Source organism: Gorilla gorilla, chromosome 1 (genome assembly GCF_029281585.2).
Source record: "Gorilla gorilla gorilla isolate KB3781 chromosome 1, NHGRI_mGorGor1-v2.1_pri, whole genome shotgun sequence".
Classification (NCBI taxonomy): Eukaryota; Metazoa; Chordata; class Mammalia; order Primates; family Hominidae; genus Gorilla; species Gorilla gorilla.
Genome location: NC_073224.2, coordinates 142,395,822 through 142,416,677, shown reverse-complemented (window position 1 = coordinate 142,416,677; position 20,856 = coordinate 142,395,822). Strand labels below are relative to the sequence as shown.

General features: G+C 34.4%; 1 protein-coding gene across 2 annotated transcripts in view; it reads right to left on the bottom strand.

Annotated features, from left to right (window-relative positions):
• The window catches only part of DPYD (dihydropyrimidine dehydrogenase), an 841,965-nt gene that overhangs the window by 423,681 nt on the left and 397,428 nt on the right, over window positions 1-20,856 (bottom strand). For both annotated transcript variants that reach the window (XM_031002041.3, XM_055373871.2), the window contains one exon: window positions 11,292-11,507. In XM_031002041.3, coding sequence (XP_030857901.3) covers window positions 11,292-11,507 — 216 coding nt within the window. The remainder of the gene's footprint in view (window positions 1-11,291; window positions 11,508-20,856) is intronic.

Genomic DNA, 20,856 nt, shown 5'->3' with positions numbered 1-20,856 from the left:
TCCCCTTGGAAAGGCAAATGTGTTGCAGCAGAGAAAAGCTAAGTTACTCAATAGCTTCCTAGGAGTTTCCTAGAGAACAAGCTATGACCAAAGATTCAAAAGCACCATAGGGAAGAGTTCCCAAGTGATGGGAAGTATTTTTGAAGAATGCTTGGAGGTACCCATTAGATAAACGTTAGTCTAAACAAAAGTATGTCTCCTAAAGAGGAATATTATAGCTGTACAAAATTATATTTAGCCATGAAAGTGAAAATACTCTTCAAGAGGTAATAATATTTATCAATTTAAAATTCATTATATTGCTGAACAATGTATTACATTGCAAAATAAAACTGGTTGATAAGAGGAGGGAGGTAGTCAGTCAGCAGGTTCCCTTTGCAGGGCCTGGTGGTCACAAGATCTGATTTCCAAAGGCTTCCATTCAGGAAAGGGGCCGGAGGTGGGGTGGAGTTTAAAAGGAATCCATTCCCTCTTGTGTCCATTGAGTAAAATTCTATAAGAGCTCAGACAATGGAGAGAAGATAACCATTGATTAATGTAGCTCCAGGGGACTTGGGTGGTCATTGGCTTTTTAATATTTGAAGAACAATAAATGTCTCCTTACGGATAAAGAATGGTAAAATTAAGGTTTAGATGATGCAAACATAAACCTGGTGATAAAACCAGTTTTGTCAGAAAAGAGAGTTTGTATGAGGAGAGAAGTGAAAGTTATTGTTGAAATGATAAACAGTAGTTGTATTATGATTAACAGTCTCTTCCAAATTGAATTATGTAATTTCTTTGCTTAAACCTCTTAACAACAGGTTCCCTGTTTATACAACAATATTTAAATTCCTAACCCCACAGGCCTTTCTCACTATCTCTACAGCTACTTATACCATTTCATGAGACATTATGCTGCATCTTACATATGTTCGGTTCTCTCATGACCATGACTATCCATGTGCTATCCCTTCTCCCTAGAATAAAGACAGTTCAAATGTGAAGAAAATAAAAAACTAAAATATTGAAAATAAAAAATTATTAAAAAATTAAAATTATAAAATAATTTAAAAAATAAAATATTGCATATTAAGTAACATTTTAGTATTAAGTAACATTTTAGTCTAAGAATTCCTGTGGCCTTAAGTCATCTTATATCTTTTGGTGTATATATTTTCTGAACTACAGTTTAAGTTGTCTAAAGTGAATACCATACATACACACATATACACACACAAACACTCGAAAAATAGTATATATAAAAGGACATTATAAGAGCTCTCAAAATACATCAAATCTTGCCCAGATACCTAAAAATGGTACTTTCTTTAATGACATTTTAAGATAATTTTTCACATAAATAGAGGGTAAATTTGGCAGGATAGAAGTGAGAAACTGTTTCAGACACATAAGATATTGTAGAAAAACATACAAATGAAGAAAGCAGGGCAGGATGAAAAGGGCAATGGGCTTAGCTGAAGTGAAAGAAGCAGATGAGGCAGTGGGGTAAGAAAAGGTAATTGGTGTGTGATAGGGCAGTTTGAGTGAATATTTCCCTAACACACCAGTAACTTCCTTGAGTTAGTGACACTTTATTTCTCACGACACCTCATTTCAGAAATAGTGGTACTTGAACATTAAGCACACTGCTAGTCCTTTAGGAAAAAGGAGCATACAGCGAACTGTAATTTTACTAAAACAGAGTCAGTCTTGTAACAAAATAGCCAATGTAGGTATGCCTTTAATAAAAATCTGACAGTAAGGTAATCATGGTATAAAGTATTTAAAATGAGTATAAAGAATATCATTACATAATAATTACTAGAATCTTATTAAAAAGCAATAAAGAAAATACAAAGGCAAGGAGAATATTATGGAATTCAATCCAACTAATTTCAACCAAAGATTGTATCATCTAAACATACCCAAAATATGGAGATTTTTAACTGGTTAAATTTAAAATTCACAGAAGAATTATGTGAGACAGAATAAGAGTAAAATCAGTTTCTCAAACAGCAGCAGGACTGTACTTTAAGGAAATTTCCATTAACCATAATTATGAGAATTTTCCATTAACCTTGACACCAGTTGCTTTTTTTATAAAAGGAAACTGAATAAGAGGTACTTTCCATTACAAGTTAGATTCATCTACCAGCTAACCTAGATCAAAATTGTACACGTCAATTTATATTATTAAAAAGTCTATTTGAGTTTCACTTTGTCCACTCTACCAAAATGATTAACTAATTAACAGGTGTGAAATCACAGCCTGAAATGGGAAAGTGGTGAAGATGTAATTATATTGGAAAATTGATTAGTCTGCTTCATGGTTAAAAATATTACTTTGGCTATAATTAAAAGATTTTTACTTAATATTAGAAATACATGCATTAAATTGTGTTTGAAAGCATCTTAATCTATATTTTTTACTTAACAGACTAAGTCTGGCAAACATGGTATGATTGCGAACAGAGACTGATTTAAAACTTTAAGGATAGACAGTGGTGTATTCATTAGATTCTAAATTGCAAGATTTAGCTTCAATATTGAATGTGTACACACGAGTGTGCAAGCACACATACAGGTTCTTTTGTTGATGAAGAAATGAGGGTTACGTCATAGAAGAGCTTGCTAAATAGTCTTGAAGTGAACACTTGGATGAAATCTCCCATAGGAGTACTATATGTGAACTGTAGCCATTTAATAAACTAATTCTTTATAATTTGAGGATGAGTTGATTTTATGAATTTCAATAAAATAAGTCTAAGTTATAAGAACCTAGCTAAGTGATAAACTATTAGTATACAGAAGTCATCTCAGTTTTCAGCATGTTAAAAGTCTCCCAGATAAAAAGCTTACATTGAATTTATTTAAACAATTATAACTCCTAGTTAATGTATATTATCAGGAAAACAATATTATGCAATAAATAGAAAATAATCATATACAAAATTGGAAGCCAGAACTATAGCAGCAAAAATAACGCACTGGACTATTGTTAATTTATTGTTTCATAGACTTTCATGATGAGGTAATGGATAAACTCTAAATAATAATTAAGTAAATCAGTTTTATGTAATCTTTTTAAAAAATACAGATCTTTATTTCTAACGAGGCTTTCCAAAATGAGTTACAAAAATAAATTGTGATGTTCTGTATTGTAATCCATAGAGAATTACCCAGGCTCTAAAATATTATTACATGACATGTTTGTGAAATTTTCAACTTTAAATATTATCTTTAGCATTTACAGTCCTGACAATGTTATTCCTCAGTTCTCGTCTCGTTGATAGGTGCTAGCAATTTGTGCAATTTGTGCAAACGCAGGAGCAACTTCCTCTCAATTAAGATAATGTGGATTGAAACAAGTTTCTTGGAATCCACATGGGAGAACAGACAACCTACATGGTAAAAAGTCTGCAAACCTTATTATGAAAAGAAAAACAGAACTATTTAGAAAGGAAAAAGAAAAGGCTTATGGATAGGACATGAGAGCTGTCTCCAAGTAACTGAAGAGCTGTCATGTGGAATTGTGGTTCAAATTAGAATACTATAATTATTCATTCATCTAACAAGTATGTATTGCGTCCTTTCTATCTGCCAGACATTGTTCTTGGCACTGGGCATGCTGTAGTGAGCAAGAAAGACAATATCTCTCTACTTACAGAGCTTACTTCGAGTGGCTAAAACAGAACATAAATAAGCAAACAAATAGATGACCAAGAGCATGGCAATTTCATATGGTGATAAGTGCAGTGAAGAAAAAAACAACCAGTGTAATGTGGGATGGAGAGCCTGGGTTTTGAATGGTTAACAAGAGCTTCTCTGAGGAGGTAACTTTTGATCTGAGAACTGATTAAGAAGAAAGAGCCAGTCATATAAATATCTGAGAGAAGAGCATTCCAGGCAGATCAAACACCAAGCAAAATGGTCCTAAGACAGGGAGGAAGTTGCCATGTTGGAGAACTAGAAAGGGGGCCAGTGTGGCTGGCAAAAAATTGGCATCTGATGACAGCAGATTCACAGAAGCTGTTAAATCAAAATGCTCTCTTGTATTCTCTCTGAAATTGCACATAGAAATATAAAATTTCTGTGCAACTTTTATTTCTCAATAGAAAGACAAGCATAGGTGCCACTCTATACGAAGCAGTGGGTAGAAAGTCCTCAGTGTAAATGCTCAGGCTGAACTCTAAGTCTCTGAAGACATGAATGCAGTCAAACTGCCTTCATTTTAGACATAAAGTAATGCGGTCCAGAGAGGATATATTATGTAAAAGCGTGATATAGTGGAAATTGCAGGGATTTGTATCAAATAGACCTTGGTTCAAATCCTGACGTGGTGGATTTCAGTGTTTTGATGGGAGGGGCCATTTCCATGCTGTTACAACCTGATCTGGTCTTGTGATGTGCCCTAAAGAATGGAACACAATGAAAATTATATTGTGCAACTTCGGAGCCTTGGCATCAAGAGGATTTGCAACTTCTCCTCCTGCCTTTTTTGTAGCACTGACAACTTGTGAACAAGTCCAGTGTAGTCTCTTTGAAGATAAGACCATATGGAGATACAGGCCTAATCATGTCAGCTGAGGACCCAGGCATGTGAATGAAATCATCCAGGACCAGCCATCAGCCAGCCACCAAACAGTCTGTCAACTGATTGCAAATCCATGAGTGAGAACAACTAATATCATGTGGAGCAAAGGCAAGTCAACCCAGCTGAGCCTTGGCCATACTGCCAAACTGTCGAAACAAGAGCAGAAAACGTGTTGCCGCTTTTGGTAAGGTGGTCTGATATGCAGCAATAGGTACGTGATGCTGAAATAGGTTATGTTTGCTAGCATAACAAAATATAAAACATGTGGCCCTGGCTTTGGCATTGTGAGGCAGGCAGAGCCTTGAAAAACCAAGAGTAAGATCTTAGTAAAGGCTGGAAGAATGGTGAACAAACTGTTAGTAGAGGTTTAAAATATGGTATGAAAATTGTTATTGGAGGGTTGGAAAAGTGGCCTGTATTATGTGGTGACAGAACAATTGGCAAGAATGTCAGCAGTGATAATTTGGAAAACAGAAAGTGAACATAATACATCTCTAGAAAGAACACTGAACGTGTTCAGTTGAGTGTTTCTACCCAAGTGTGATAAGGTACTAAAAGAGAGAAAAGAGCTAAATAAGGCTATATTTAAATTTGCCATGCAAAACAGACAGAATCCAAGGGACCTAGGACACACTGGGTCAGAAAATAAACTATTCTTTATATTTGTTCTCTCTTAGATGGAAAAAAGATTCTCAAAATAAAGTACCTTAAAGATCATCTCAAGAATATTGCAGTAAGACAGTTTGTTAAGACTTTAGAAAGACCTAAGGCAGGTCCTAGTAGATTCTCCCAGGGCTTCTAACATTCCTAAAGACATTGTACCACAACAGCGAGGCATATCCAAAAATAAAAGAAATCTGTTTAAAAAGAATTATGGATGTGACTTTGGGCATCAATTTAGTCCTTAATAGATTCAAAATTATGTTAAGAGAGTTTTATGATGATATTACCATGAGTTAGGATTAAAAGAAACAATTCAAAACAAAGAGAGGAATAGGGTGCTATAACTTTATTTGGGCAGGAACAGGCTGACAAAACTACTCAGCTGTCAACAGGGGCCATCATTAGCCATTTACAAAACAAACAAACAAACAACAACAAAAAAACTCAGAGGAGAAAATCAGTAGCCCAGAGATAATCAGTAGCCCAGAAGGCAGAGCCAGTAGTAGATAGGAAAAATGTATTAGGACAGCCTTACCAAGGAGCATAAATGGACCCTGATTCTCCATCCCTGGAGCAAGAGGCCCTGAAAATATGTGCCAAACTGAATTTCAAAATTGCTATGGACAAGTGATTGCTATGTGCCTTCCATTTCTCCAGTTTCTAAAGGAGATTTTATCTACTGTGGTTCTCTTGACTGTATCGTTTTGTGTTGGGTGTATGGAAGATAGAAAACATGTCTTTCTATATCACAGAATCCTCAGTAAAAAGAAACTAAAACCAAATAATCTCATAGGCATTTGGACTTGATGAAGATCATAAGATAATGAACCTTGAGCCTAATGCCATGATTAGATGATATTTTGGGTGTCTTGGAAAGGAGTGGATGCAGTTTACATTTGGGAGGGATGTGAATTGCTCTAACCAGAGGGCAAGTAAGGACTGTTTGCAAAGATGGCTGCAATAATCCTTCCCTACTTCTATGCATGTCCCTTTGTAATGTGGTTTTGCAGTTCTTTTTATCAATAAGCGGATGGTATTTACCTACTTCATGAACATACGTTGACTTTGTAACATGCTTTGAAGAAAATACGGAAGTAACACTGTGTAGACTTTGGTGTCAAGAGATCTTTCAGCTTCCACTCTTGTCCTCCTAGAACACTACTAGCCTTGTGAAGTAGCCTTATCAAACCTAAACCAGCCACCTTGATAAGACATTGTGAGGCAAGAGAGATTATGAAGAGATAGAGAGAAAAGCTCAGCCATCTCCGCAATTATAGCAATCCTACATGATTGCTATATGCCCCACATGAGGTTCCAGACACATTAGTGGAACATCTTGATCCCCAGGGATCCAAACAACCAACTGTAAATGCATGATTGAGGCCAGCTGACACCCTGTGAAGTAGGAGAACTGATCATGCGTGCTGAGCCCAAATTGCCAACCCACATGACTATAGTCAAATAGATAACTGTTGTCTTAAGTCCTGGACAATTTATTTAACTTTCTCAGACTATTATTTCATCTGAAAACAATACTATCTATCTTATAAACAGGTTGTGAGGATTAAATGAAATAATTTACAAAAACATTTAGTCTATACATCCTAAGCACTGATTATAGGGTATCTAATAATGTGAATAATGATAACAACTATAACAATGACCTATAATATTACACATGTCCAAGACAGTGATTTAGAAGCAGCTTTGGATTAAGACCAGGGCCTCCCAGGCCAAAGTACCTTTCCCCACACTACACTGCTTCTCCATATTTGTTAGACTTTTTCTAAGGTATTTATTTACTTGTGGAAAACAACAACAACAACATTTTATTTTAAATAATTCATTTATATTAATATTACTCTTATTTATTCCACAATGTATCAGAGGGCAGAACTATATATAAAACATGGATGAAATTTATGAGAAGGGTGATATGGGGTCAATAAAAGGAACATATTTCTAAAACAGATCTTTCTACAGTCATACAGGTTATATTGCCTTAAAGATGTAGTATATTCCTTGTCACTAAAAGCATTCAAGAACAGGTTACATTTCTTCTCTCAGGACTACCAATACATGCAGTTAGAAGTTAGGCCAGCCGATTTTTACATATCTTCTTAATATTGTGTGATACTTGCCCTGTTTTCTCAAAAATTCTCTGCATTTTAAAGGCTTATACAACAACCTAAGTCTTAAACCACAATCTATACATTCAGAAATTTCACTGACATTTTCATTTTTAGACACGTATAGATGCGCTGTAGAAAAGCAACATAGAATATGAAAATTCTTTAATTGGCCTTTTCTCCTTCGATTGAGATCAATACTCAAAACATTCAATTCTTTTATGTGTTAACTGTCTGTTCATATACTGGGAAAAAAATAAACTCGATATGCTCTTGCCAAAAAAATCTATGTATTCATTTATCCAGCGAATATTTACGAAACATTTATCAAGCCTCTCCTATACATTAAGCTTTGTGCTATGGGGTATAAGGTTGTGTTTTACAGAAACAGCTACATAAATACTTTGATGCCAAAAAAAGAGGCTTAAATATTTTCAGTCTTTACTTCTTAGCATTTTATAAGAGAGACCTATTACATGGATACTTATTTACCTAATTTGATACTTATTAAAACAAAATCTATTCATTCAAGATATTTTCATAATTAAAGTTAATCACAAGTTAATCTATGTATAGAGAGGGCTTACAAGTGAAGTGAACTGTTGCTTGAGTTTAGATTTGATTTAGGATAGAAATAAATACTTCTTAGTTTATTTATCTGTGTAGTAATAAAGCTATGCAACTTGCAGTTTCATGTTACAGATTTGCAGTATATAATATGTAGCTCTCCAAGAGAACAAAATTTATGGACAAGATTAATGAAAACAAAATGTTTTTATCTACTTCCTATCAATATAATGTGAACACAGGTCAAGGGGTTATTTTATGTGAAGTCCAAACCATTTCTAATATTCCCTCTTAAACAGATCACTTCTCTGTTTTGTCATGATAATTTAGCTTTAATCAAGCTTGACAGATCGATTTCTCTCCCACCTTTCAAAATTTAAACTTGGAGCCGATATACATTTATATAGAAAAATGATTTCATAACTATATTTTAAATATGACTTTACTATCTTTATAAAACATAAATAGAATCTCAAGAAAAGCAATCCTGTTATTTTGAAACATTTTGAAAAGACAGATTTGAAGAGGAAGAATATAGTTAATAAAAGCCATTTTTGATGTTATTTAACACAAAAGCAAACAGATCTTTTCATATTTGACATTAAAAATATGATCATTTACCTTTTTAAAGAAAGCACATACAGCTTTTATATAGACTGCACAGTAAAGAATAATAATATTTCTGTTTACTGAGATATCAACTGGCATTTCACTGTAAGTCAATGGTCTATCGGTGCTACAGCATATTAGACCTCAATCTGGCATCTACAAATGTCAAGAGTATAATATATATATATATATATATATATATATATATATATATATATATGATGAAAATCAAAAGCATGTTCCAAACTCCCAAAAAATAAAAAAAGGGAAACAAAGTTCACGCAAACATATTTGCTGCAGAAATCAGTGCAATATTCAGCTGTCAATCCAGAAAAACAACGAGGGAGCCACACTGTCAGTAGGACAGGATAATAAAATTTCTAGCAGATGTTCAGTCAGGGCTCTAATTTTCACTGAACTCCCTTGGTAAGCATTTAATTTCTTTATCATATGCAAGCTTGGCAAATTGTACTTCATCAAAATTGTATTGTGAAATATTAATATTTCATATAATAACAAAACCCCATAGAATAACCTTTGTCATATTAAGAGCATCCAAATTTCAAATGTCAAGATTCTGAATTTTAATTCATTTTAAATAGATTCTTCAATTGCCATAATAAATTATAATAAGGCTAATCTAAATTGGTATACTATAATGTTACCAAAATGTATAGTACATGTAATATTTTAACAGACGTCTTTAGTAAAAGGCTGTGGGGAAATAAGTATGTTCATACTACTGAGTTGTATACTACCAACATTTCATCAATAGGAAAGCATAGAAATAAGAAATAAGCACATACGATGTAATTATATATTCACAAATTTAATCACTAATTAGGAACCAGATAAGGAAACAAAAAAAGTAGACCTCTATGAGGCAAACGGACTACTCTGCAAAATCACGTATGGAAAATAATCTTTCTTGAAAATGGCATTATATAAGCCCAAGGTGGCTTCATTATTTTTGTCATTGCAATTTGCACAAATATGTTTAAAATAGTCTGCACAATATTTTGTTGTACCCACCATCAAAGTAAGTAAAATAGGGTTTCCAAAAAACCCCGCATGGTTACATTTCATGTGCCAAATTTAATTTCCATTTGTTCATAACTCCCCTTTTGAACCAGCATCACAGACTTCTAAATTGATAGATTAAATTCAAATTGGAGGTTTAGAAGGAAGTTAGCTTCCACATTTATTTCTGCTGGTGATCCTAATAAAGGCAAGTGCTCCTAGGTTACTGAAAGACACAGCATCACAAATCAATGCATGTCACCAACAGTGTAAAGACTGATGTCTCTGATTAATCACAATTCAATTATTGCAAGCGAAGAAAACATCAAATTCAAAGCAGCAAACACCTTTTTTTTTTCAGCTATAATTCTTCACCTGTGCCCAATTAGCCACCTATTTCGGTTTACATATATATTTTTTAATAGCATAACTAATATAGTCAGTATATGCTATCTGAGACTCAGTTTTCTCCAATAGATTAAACATTTGATTATAGCTTCTCAGTAATTCTTAAATAATCAATTGAAACAAAGACAAATATACTATCAATATTCTACAAGGTTATAAACAATTGATTCATGGTATTCTAAAGCAGAATCTAGTATATTCTGTTACGTTTTACACTTTGTTTAATAAAATATTCAGTTGATTTATTTGAAAAAATAACTTCTCTTTAAATATAAAAAATCTTTACGACGGATTTTTTTCCTGCACTGTTTTTTTTTCTAACTTTTGAGAATTCTCTAGATTTTCCTGATCACATTTACACATTGCATCTTGTAAAGCTGTCAGAGTAAGACAGCCTTAATGTTTTAGCCATAATAATGCCAGCTATTGATCCTAGTAAGAGGAAAAAGAAAGAGAGAATGTGCTTAATGGGGCATGTTTGTTCTCTATTATTTTCTTTGCCTAAGGATAAAGCTGATTCAAATAATGATACTCTTTTCTTAGTCACTAAATTCACACATTCATATACATTAATTATTACTACCAGTTAGCATTAAATACATTGAGAGGTTTAGCATTTGTAATTTATCAATAACTGGTCTAAAAATGTTAAAGTCTGTTGTTCTTTTCTAATTCAAAACCATATAAGGATGCAATCCTCTTGTATAAAGCATCTTACTTTGAAAACATGCATTTATATGCTTTGTGTACTTTAAAGACTCAATCTCAACTTTAATACGTAGTTTATTTCCTACTAAGTATAAGATGTCCACTTCTGGTTAAGTACAAAGTCATAATGTTAAATGAAACTCAGGGTATTTGTTTTTGAGAAAGGTTTCTGTATTCCAAATTTATAAAGAATCTATCTTATTACCAATACCAATAAGTTACACTGAGATTCTTTTCAACATAAACTGAATTCCAGAATTTTGTGCAAACCAAATCAATTGTGTCCCTATCTTTGAGCTGAGGCATCCAAAAATAATGAAACAATTAATAATACAAAAATAAGGGTTTGAGATTATTAAATGAAAAAGTCACTTTCGTAATGTTTATATCTTTGTTGCTTCCTAGACAATACCAGATGAGCAATATATGCCTGCCCCTTCTTCCATGGGACAGAAAGGAAGGAAAGAAACTAAAGATTAATGTGTAATGATAGGTCTTGTCAAATAGTTTAATAAGTAGTATTTCTTAGTAAAAAAATCCATTATAATACTTATACCTTAATTAAAATATACGATAGACATTTCTATATGACTTCAATAATATTTTCTTACCTTATCAAGAGAGAAAGTTTTGGTCAGGGCAAAACCCCATCCAGCTTCAAAAGCTCTTCGAATCATTGATGTGCTGGTGGCTGGAGTTGCGCTAGCAAGACCAAAAGGATTTATAAACTTCAATCCGGCCATTTCTACACTAATGTCCACCAGATCAATAGGAGTGTAAAAGAGGGGTAGTTCAGGCTTGGCAGAAACAGAAGCTCCATATTGTGACTGCAAAATACAAACCAATAATTGGTTTCATATTACATCTAAACTGTCCATATAATATTTTACAAAAAAAATTACTTCAACACAGCATCCGAATTAATATAGATTACAACAGTCTGTTTACAATGAAAAAAACTGGCAAAAAGTCAGTTAGCAGTGAACTGAATTCATATAATATCCCCTTTTAATTTCAAAGGCAGTATGAAGAGTATTCGCAGAAATAAAATCAATTAAATCAACAAACAACTGTATTTAAAACATACTGAGATTCAAATACAAAAGGGAATAATTTTAGAATTTTTCTCCCTGGTCCAATCCAGTCTCTTTGTACTTAAGTTATGAAAATACCTTTAGTGCTCAGAGATATGGGCAACGGCAAGTCAGGAGGCCTAAATTCAATTTCCAGTAATTTCACTACTGTTTAGGCGATTTTAGGAAAGGCAACTAATAAGTCCCTGTCTTTTCTTCTCTATAGTTTTCAGTATAGCAGCAGGAATGCTGCTTGCCTAATTTCTACCTCACAGGAAGACTGGAAAATTCAGGAAATCATAAGCTGCAGGGAGACATTTAATTTGGAAAGTGGGTAGTGTTCTCATGTGCATTACGGGGGTTTGTTCTTTTTTCTGAAACCAAATAGGTCCCAAATAGTTTACGTCAAAATCTTCGACTGGCACTCAAAACTGTAAATTTACCTTTGTTAAATGATCATGGTAATAATGCTTCTTTGCAGGATTATTGGAATGATTTAATAAAAACACTTACTCTTAGCACATGCCACACTGAAACATCATACATAGGTGCTTGCTAAATGTTGTCTCCTTTTCTGACTGGGGAGGTTATTAAAGATTGCATCAGGCCTTTTGTTTGTAAAGTGTCTCTCTCACTCCATTCCTCCCTCCCCTTCTCTCTATCTCCAAAAGACAAATAACATTGGAAAATATAAAAAGGATGAATTTTCTCAGCCAAAGCGGTTACTGAATGGACAGGGCTAGTTAATTCAAAAGTAGAAATCCGTTCTCTTGTGAATCATCACTCAAAAGAAAAGTTATTTGAGCAGAACTTTAATTTTATAGGAGTGTGTCTTGTGTAGATAAAGATTTCCATGACTTGCATAGAAATTATTTCTGGCCCTCCACCACTTACAATGCAAAGCAAAGTTCACTTAATATGTAAAAAGGCATCAAACTTGTCAGTTGAAACACTAATGTGTCTCTGGTACATGCAAAGAGATGCCTGATGGGATCCAGGCTTCAGCTATGGCAGGCACCTTCTCCCAGGGATGTTCTGGGCTTCAAGGCACATTTCTGAATATTGGTTAGTCTGGGTGTGAACATAATTTTTCTGTCCTCACATAGGATTGCTATACTATTAAAAGGATTATTAGCAAATACAAAAGCTACAATGTAAAATATAGGAAATTCGAGGTTAATTTGAGGTGTGTGTATGTATATCTGTCCACGCATGGATGTTTACCATGACAAAAACTGGCAAAAAGTCAGTTAGCGGTAAACCGAATATATACGATATCATCCTTTTTAAATTCCAAAGGCAGTATGGAAAGTATTATCAATTAAATAAACAAACAAACAACTTTATTTAAAACATACTGAAATTCAAACACAAAAGGGAATAATTTCAGAATTTTTCTCCTGGTCCCACTAACCAGCCTCTTTGTACTTAATTTATGAAACCTTGCTTGATGGTATTTTCTTAGCTTTGTGTAATCATAATGTAAATTCAATCAAGCAAGTTTTAGGGTTAGACTAAAGAAGAATTTCCTGACACTACAGGTTGATTAATATCAGTAAAAGTATAGAAGCAACTTCTCTGTCTTAGAAACAACGTTGAGCCAACTTGCCTTTGATGGCAATAGCATAACTACATATGGTCCCATGTGTCTGTACTTTACAAGGTGAAATAAGTGACCTTACAAGTATTCTTCTCTTTTTATAGCTGTGTGTTGAAATATCTATTTTTTCAATCTTACAGATGAATTTTGGTTTGTTCATAATTGTAGCTATATATGGCATTAGGCAACAGCCCAAGGAGGCAGATATGTATGTGTAGTTCAACTTGCATTGCTTAATTTATGTAGTTTTAAATAAATAAGTAATTGCTTTGAAATTCTTACGAACATTGCTGCCTTAATACTTAGAAAGAAAATGATTTGGACACATTTTGCAAGATTTTCCTTAAGCTTCAAAACAAAACAAAAACCAAACACAACAAAGCAAACAATAATAAAACACACACACACACACACACACACACAGACACAATTCTTTCAAATGAGAAATACAGCTTCTTATATATTTTTTCTTTTATTCACAAAAGTGCTACTATGTATATGTGTTTATAATATAATCTAAAATCTTCACTTGTCATAGGCAGTCTTTTTTCATACTGTGCAACACAGGGCTATTTTTAGCTTTGTCTTTGTCGTGCTATAGCAACTCAGTCTGTTCAGCTTCATCATACATCCATGCCCTAATGTACACCTCCTTTTCTGAATTTTAAAAGCCTGTTCCCCCTCTGTATCCTTGCTCAGAGAACTCAAGCATATCTACTTTCAGCTCCCATCACAAGGCTAATTCCTCCCAAACCTCAATTGCAATCTCCAAACTCAGATTTCCAAGAGACGTCAAGGCCTTTGGATGTAGATGCTTTGCTCTTACACTTTAACCTCAACTCTTTTACCTCATCATATTCCCTCCTAACAAATATGTTATCTAGATTTTCAATTTCAGACAATACTATTTTTCCATTCATCTAGTAGTGTTAGTAAATAACAGATATAAGGAAACAACCTAGGTGTTGAACAATGGGGATAGGTTCCATAATGGCTATATTGTAAAAAGGAATGCTATGCTAGTATCAGAAATGATACAGAAGAAAATAATTTATTGATGTGAAAGAGGGTTTATTATGTACAAAGTAAAACTGTGAGTTAATATTATAATATTATATGTAAATTCCAAGTTTTTGGTGGAAAAACATACATATCTATTTTGCTGTACGTTTCTGTTTATCCATCAATCACAAAAGATAAACATCAACATGCTAGGAGAATTATATCTCAGAATCAGGGTTTTAGATGACCTTTAATTTTTAAATTTTTGCTTATTATAATTTTCATATTTTCAATAATAAATACAAGTTAATTGATGAGATAGATTTGAAGGTATACTAAAACAATTTTTAAAAGCCATGTGTGTTAGTTCATTTTTACACTGCTGTTAAAGACATGCTCAAAACTGGGCAATTTACAAAGGAAAGAGGTTTAACTGGACTTACAGTTCCACCTGGCTGGGGAAGCCTCACAATCATGGTGGAAGGCAAGGAGGAGCAAGTCACATCTTACATGGATGACAGCAGGCAAAGAGGGAGAGCTTATGCAGTGGAACTCCTCTTTTTAAAACCATTAGATCTTGTGAGACTTATTCACTATCATGAGAACAGCACAGGAAAGACCTGGCCCCATGATTCAATTTCCTCCCAACGGGTCCCTCCCACAACACATGGGAATACAAGATGAGATTTGAGTGGGGACACAGTCAAACCATATCATCGTGATACTCTAAAACCCATTAAGTGAAGCTCAAAGTAAAGAGCCTGCCCTTTAGTTTCCTCCATAGAGTGTCCTGAATCAACTTTTTCAGTTCTATGTATTATTATGTAGAGCTAGAACAATCAAAGAGACTATCTACTTTAAAAGCTTTATTTTACAAAGAGAAAACAAAAGCCAAAGGAGGCTAAATGAATATCTGTAAGTTGCTCAGTTACGGGTAAAGCCACAATAAAATATATAGTTTGCTGTCTTGTTGGCTTATGTTCTTAAGCCACCCCTTAGAAATAAAATGTTTCAATCATTGCTTCTCAAAAATACTTTGTGCCTCCCTACCTCTGCACTTTTCACGTTCCATCTTTCTTCTCCATCTGCTGAAAATTACCCGTTCTAAAGTCCTTCCCTTGTCATTATAGAGAAATTATTTTATCTGAGACACTTATAGATCATAAAAAATATAATTATTTTAATTAATTACATTGAAAATATTTGGTTAAGTATTTAAATGTTTAAGTATTTAAATGTTTAAGTATTAAAATGCATTAACTTCCCCATATTTTTCAGGAAACCAACTTAAAATTTCTTTGCATGGCACAGTCTGATTTTTTTATAACATAGTGCCAATACACCTGTTAGACTCAGTTATTAATGTTCATATAGAACTATTTTCATTCATTTACTTATTCAGCAGGTATTTGTTAAGAACTTGGGGTTAAAAAGATGAACAAAACAGACAAGGTCTCCGACATTTATATGCAAAAAAATACAAATAAATCTACCACCTACCACCAAACAAACACAAAATTTAAACTACCAATAGTTCATCACACTGTTACATGTATTTTACCTGCCTAAAATACAAATAAATCTAAGACTTTACTCATGTGTTAAACTCTTCATAATCCTTCCAAACTCAACTGATTCATTCAAGCATATACTTGTTGGGACATTTCCTTACTACCATCTATACACTTTTCTGAAGTAGTTACCTCTTTTTTATTTACTATCCCACAATTTTACTTTAGTATTATTCTTTGAGTTCTGGGATACATGTGCACAATGTGCAGGTTTGTTACATAGGTATACGGATGCTATGGTGGTTTGCTACACCCATCAACCAGTCATCTACATTAGGTATTTCTCCTAATGCTATCCCTCCCCTAACCCCCCACTCTCCAACAGGCCCCAATGTGTGATGTTCCCCTCCCTGTGTCCATGTGTTCTCATTGTTCAACTCCCACTTATAAGTGAGAATATGTGGTGTTTGGTTCTCTGTTCCTGTGTTAGTTTGCTGAGAATGGTGGTTTCCAGCTTCATCCATGTCCCTGCAAAGCACATGAACTCATCCCTTTTCGAGGCTGCGTAGTATTCCATGGTATATATGAGCCACATTTTCTTTATCTAGTCTATCTCTGATGGGCATTTGGGTTGGTTTCAAGTCTTTGCAATTGTGAATAGTGCTGCAATAAACATGTGTGTGCATATCTCTTTATAGTAGAATGATTTATAATCCTTTGGGTATATACTCAGTAATGGGATTGCTGGGTCAAATGGTATTTCTGGTTCTAGATCCTTGAGGAATCACCACACTGTCTTCCACAATGGTTGAACTAATTTACACTCCCACCAACAGTGTAAAAGTGTTCTTATTTCTCCATATCCTCTCCAGCATCTGTTGTTTCCTGACTTTTTAATTATCGCCATGCTAACTGGCATGAGATGGTATCTCATTGTGGTTTTGATTTGCATTTCTCTAATGACCAGTGATGATGACCTTTTTTTCACATGTTTGTTGGCTGCACAAATGTCTTCAGACAAACAGAGAGCCAAATCATGAGTGAACTCCTATTCACAATTGTTACAATGAGAATAAAATACCTAGAAATACAACTTACAAGGAATGTGAAGGACTTCTTCAAGGAGAACTACAAACCACTGCTCAAGGAAATAAGAGAGGACACAAACAAATGGAAAAACATTTCCACGGATAGGAAGAATCAATATCATGAAAATGGCCATACTGCCTAAAGTAATTTACAGATTCAATGCTATCCCAATCAAGCTACCAGTGACTTTATTCAGAGAATTAGAAAAAAGTACTTTAAATTTCATATGGAACCAAAAAAGAGCCTGTATAGCCAACACAATCCTAAGCAAAAAGAACAAAGCTGGAGGGATCACTCTATCTAATTTCAAACTATACTACAAGGCTACAGTAACCAAAACAGCATGGTACTGGTACCAAAACAGAGACATAGACCAATGGAACAGAACAGAACCCTCAGAAATAATATGACACATCTACAAATATCTGATCTTTGACAAACCTCACAAAAACAAGAAATGGGGAAAGGATTCCCTATTTAATAAATGGTGTTGGTAAAACTGGCTAGCCATAGGCAGAAAACTGAAACTGGACCCCTTCCTTACACCTTATACAAAAAATAACTCAAGATGGATTAAAGACTTAAATGTAAGACCTAAAACCATAAAAACCCTAGAAGAAAACCTAGGCAAATACCTCAGGACATAGGCATGGGCAGACTTCATGACTAAAACACCAAGAGCAATGGCAACAAAAGCCAAAATTGACAAATGGGATCTAATTAAACTAAAGAGCTTCTGCACATCAAAAGAAACTATCATCAGAGTGAACAGGCAACCTACAGAACAGGAGAAGATTTCTGTAGTCTATCCATCTGACAAATGGCTAATATCCAGAATCTACAAAGAACTTAAACAAACTTACAAGAAAACAAACAAACAACCCCATCAAAAAGTAGATGAAGGGTATGAACAGACACTTCTCAAAAGAAGATATTTATGTGGCTATTCCACAGTTTAAAATATGCTGCTACTCAGCTGTCATCATAGTCGGCCGTACATGTTAATTTTCTCTTCAAAAACAACATAAACTCCTTGAAGACAGTGACCAAACATATCTTAACCAAATTATCATCTCCATTGCAATTAAAAATATGCACGTATGTCGGGCGTGGTGGCTCACACCTGTAATCCCAGCACTTTGGGAGGCTGAGGTGCGTGGATCATGAGGTCAGGAAATCGAGACCATCCTGGCTATAGTGAAACCCCGTCTCTACTAAAAATACAAAAAATTAGCTGGGCATAGTGGCGGGCACCTGTAGTCCCAGCTACTTGGGAGGCTGAGGCAGGAGAATGGCGTGAACCCGGGAGGTGGATCTTGCATTGTGCCGAGATCACGCCATTGCTCTCCAGCCTGGGCAACAAGTGAGACTCTGTCTCAAAAAAAAAAAAAAAAAAATCCATCTATATAAAATACTTATTCTTGAAGGCAATTCTTTCCTCTGCAGAGATATAGATAAATAAAATCACCTTTTCACATGGCATTCCTCAAGTATATTTTGCAGAACTAACATATACTTCCTACATCTCCTTTTTTTCTCTAGGCTAAACATTTTTATCTTTAATAATTATTTTTAATACAAAATGCTTTTAGTATTCTAGTTATCCTTTGTCAGATATCTCATTTACCTATATGCTATGAAACTGAGGAATCCGCTAACATAGTTGAAAAGGTTAAAAATGAGAACTCAAATTTTTGCCATTTCCCTCCCTCCCTTCCCATTGTAAAGCAAGAATCATTTTATAACCTGGACATCACCATGACCTGTTTGATTGTTCAAAATACACTCAATGAAAACTAAAGAAAACTACAAAAGGAAAAGAAGCTGAAGTCCTAAAGAACTGAGATGAGAATGGTAAAAATGGAGATTAAGGAAAAGCTAAATGTCCAAGTTTTAGAGTGTAAAGATAAAGAGCAACCTTTCCTTTTTAGAAGTCCTTCCTAGACATGAGAAAAATTGAAAATAACAAGGATGTTTAAAGACTATTTTTTTAAAGTTTGCTTTTTTCACCCTTAGAATTTTTGGGGGGAGACTGAGTAAAGGTTTTATTCACTTACAATAAAATTTCTAAAAATTAACTCCATGACAAGTATAGACCATCAGGAGCCCCAAATATATATGCATTACACTTAATTTTTTTCATTTCATTGTCATCTGCAAGTTCCTTCAAGCTTCTTTACTACATACAGAATAAAGCAGAACCTCAGCATTATATAATCCCAATTGTGATCTGGGCCCTTCTCCCTCCCCACCCTTTCTAATCTCATCTCCTACCCCTCCTTCAAAATATTTTTTGCTTCCACTTATTGAACTAGTTATAATTTCTCAAATAAAACAATACCATTAATGCATCTTTGCATTTTGCCTTTTGTTTTTTGTTTTTGCTTAGAATGTTCTTTCCTGCCAGTGTTAATGCTTTGAAAATTCCAACTAAGCCTTCAAATTCAGTCCTGTTGTCCTCTCCACTAAAAATCCTCCTTGTGTGTGAAAAAGGGAGACAGAGGGGGAAATGATAAACTATCATTTAATGCGTATAGTGTTTTAGTTTTGCAAGGTAAAAAAGTTCTGGAGAAACATGATGTATGTGCTTAATGCCACTGGAACTGTACACTTAAAGATGTCTAAGATGGTAAATTTTATATTATGTATGTTTTATCACAATTTAACCATGAATAATTATTTTAAACTAAAAAAAAAAGTCTAGTAAGCGTCTTGACAGAAGATATTGCAAAGGTGTCCTGAAGGCCAAGGGTTGAAGTTTTAAAACCTAAACTGTGTAACAGGCTCTGTAACGGGGAGAAACCCAAGAAACTTAGGGTGAAGTTGAAACGCTCAAACTGCAGGAATATAGTCATTGGGGTCCCTTAGATGCAGAAAAGTAAATTAACTACAGCGAGCTATGTTTGTGTTTCACATAAGAAAGAATTTTGAAATAGAGTTGTCCATTAGGGGAGGGTCTGTCCTGGGAGATGTGAGCTCATTTCCATCGGATATGACTCAGACTATCTATTAGTCATGCCATGGGTGTGAAGTTGGAGCTAGATAAACTTTAGTATATTTTCCAAGCCCTAATTCCATGACTTTGTGATTATTATCGCCATAAACTCTGAAGTCTTGGCTGGGCACCTTTTCCACAAGGGGCTTGTGGTAAAGTGTAGAACAATGAACTCAGAAAAGGCCTATTCAAAAATCAGAACTAGTCATGGTCTAAGATATATTCCCACAAAGTTCTGAGGCCAAGATAACTTACCGATATATAACCCAAGAATATTTCTGGATGTTTCAGTTACCAAGCATCCAGGAAGCCTCACCTCTGGACATTGAGTGCTAATCATTTCTTCTTTCTTTTTTTGAAAACAGTCTGTATCCATCATCAAACACCCCTAGGATGTTATACCTCTTGATGGACACATTACAGTTTATTCGGGATATAGTTTACACCCCCAAAATTTCTATCCCTAACTCAGACCTCTCCTCTGATTAGATTGTTGCAATCAGTTGGATATTTCTGATTTGTATTTTAAACTTATTACACTTGAATATTTATTAGGCATTTTAAACTGAAAACCCCTGACGCAAATTTTCTGCCACCAAACCTGCTTCTTCTACAGCCTTGCTCATTTCAATGAATGGCAACTGTATCCTTCCAATACCTTTGGCCAAAAACCTCACAATCATTTGTGCCTTTTCTTTTACACCTTACAGCCAGTCTGTCAGAAAAATCTATTGTCCCTTTTTCCAAATATATTACATTTCTCATCTCCACTACTACCTCCTGGTCTAAGCATGGTTATCTCTCACTGAATTTACCACAATAACCTTTTAACTCATCCCTTTGCTTCATGTCTCAGTCTTTCGCAGCACAGGAATCACAGTAGGCTGATGATTCCTACTCAACATT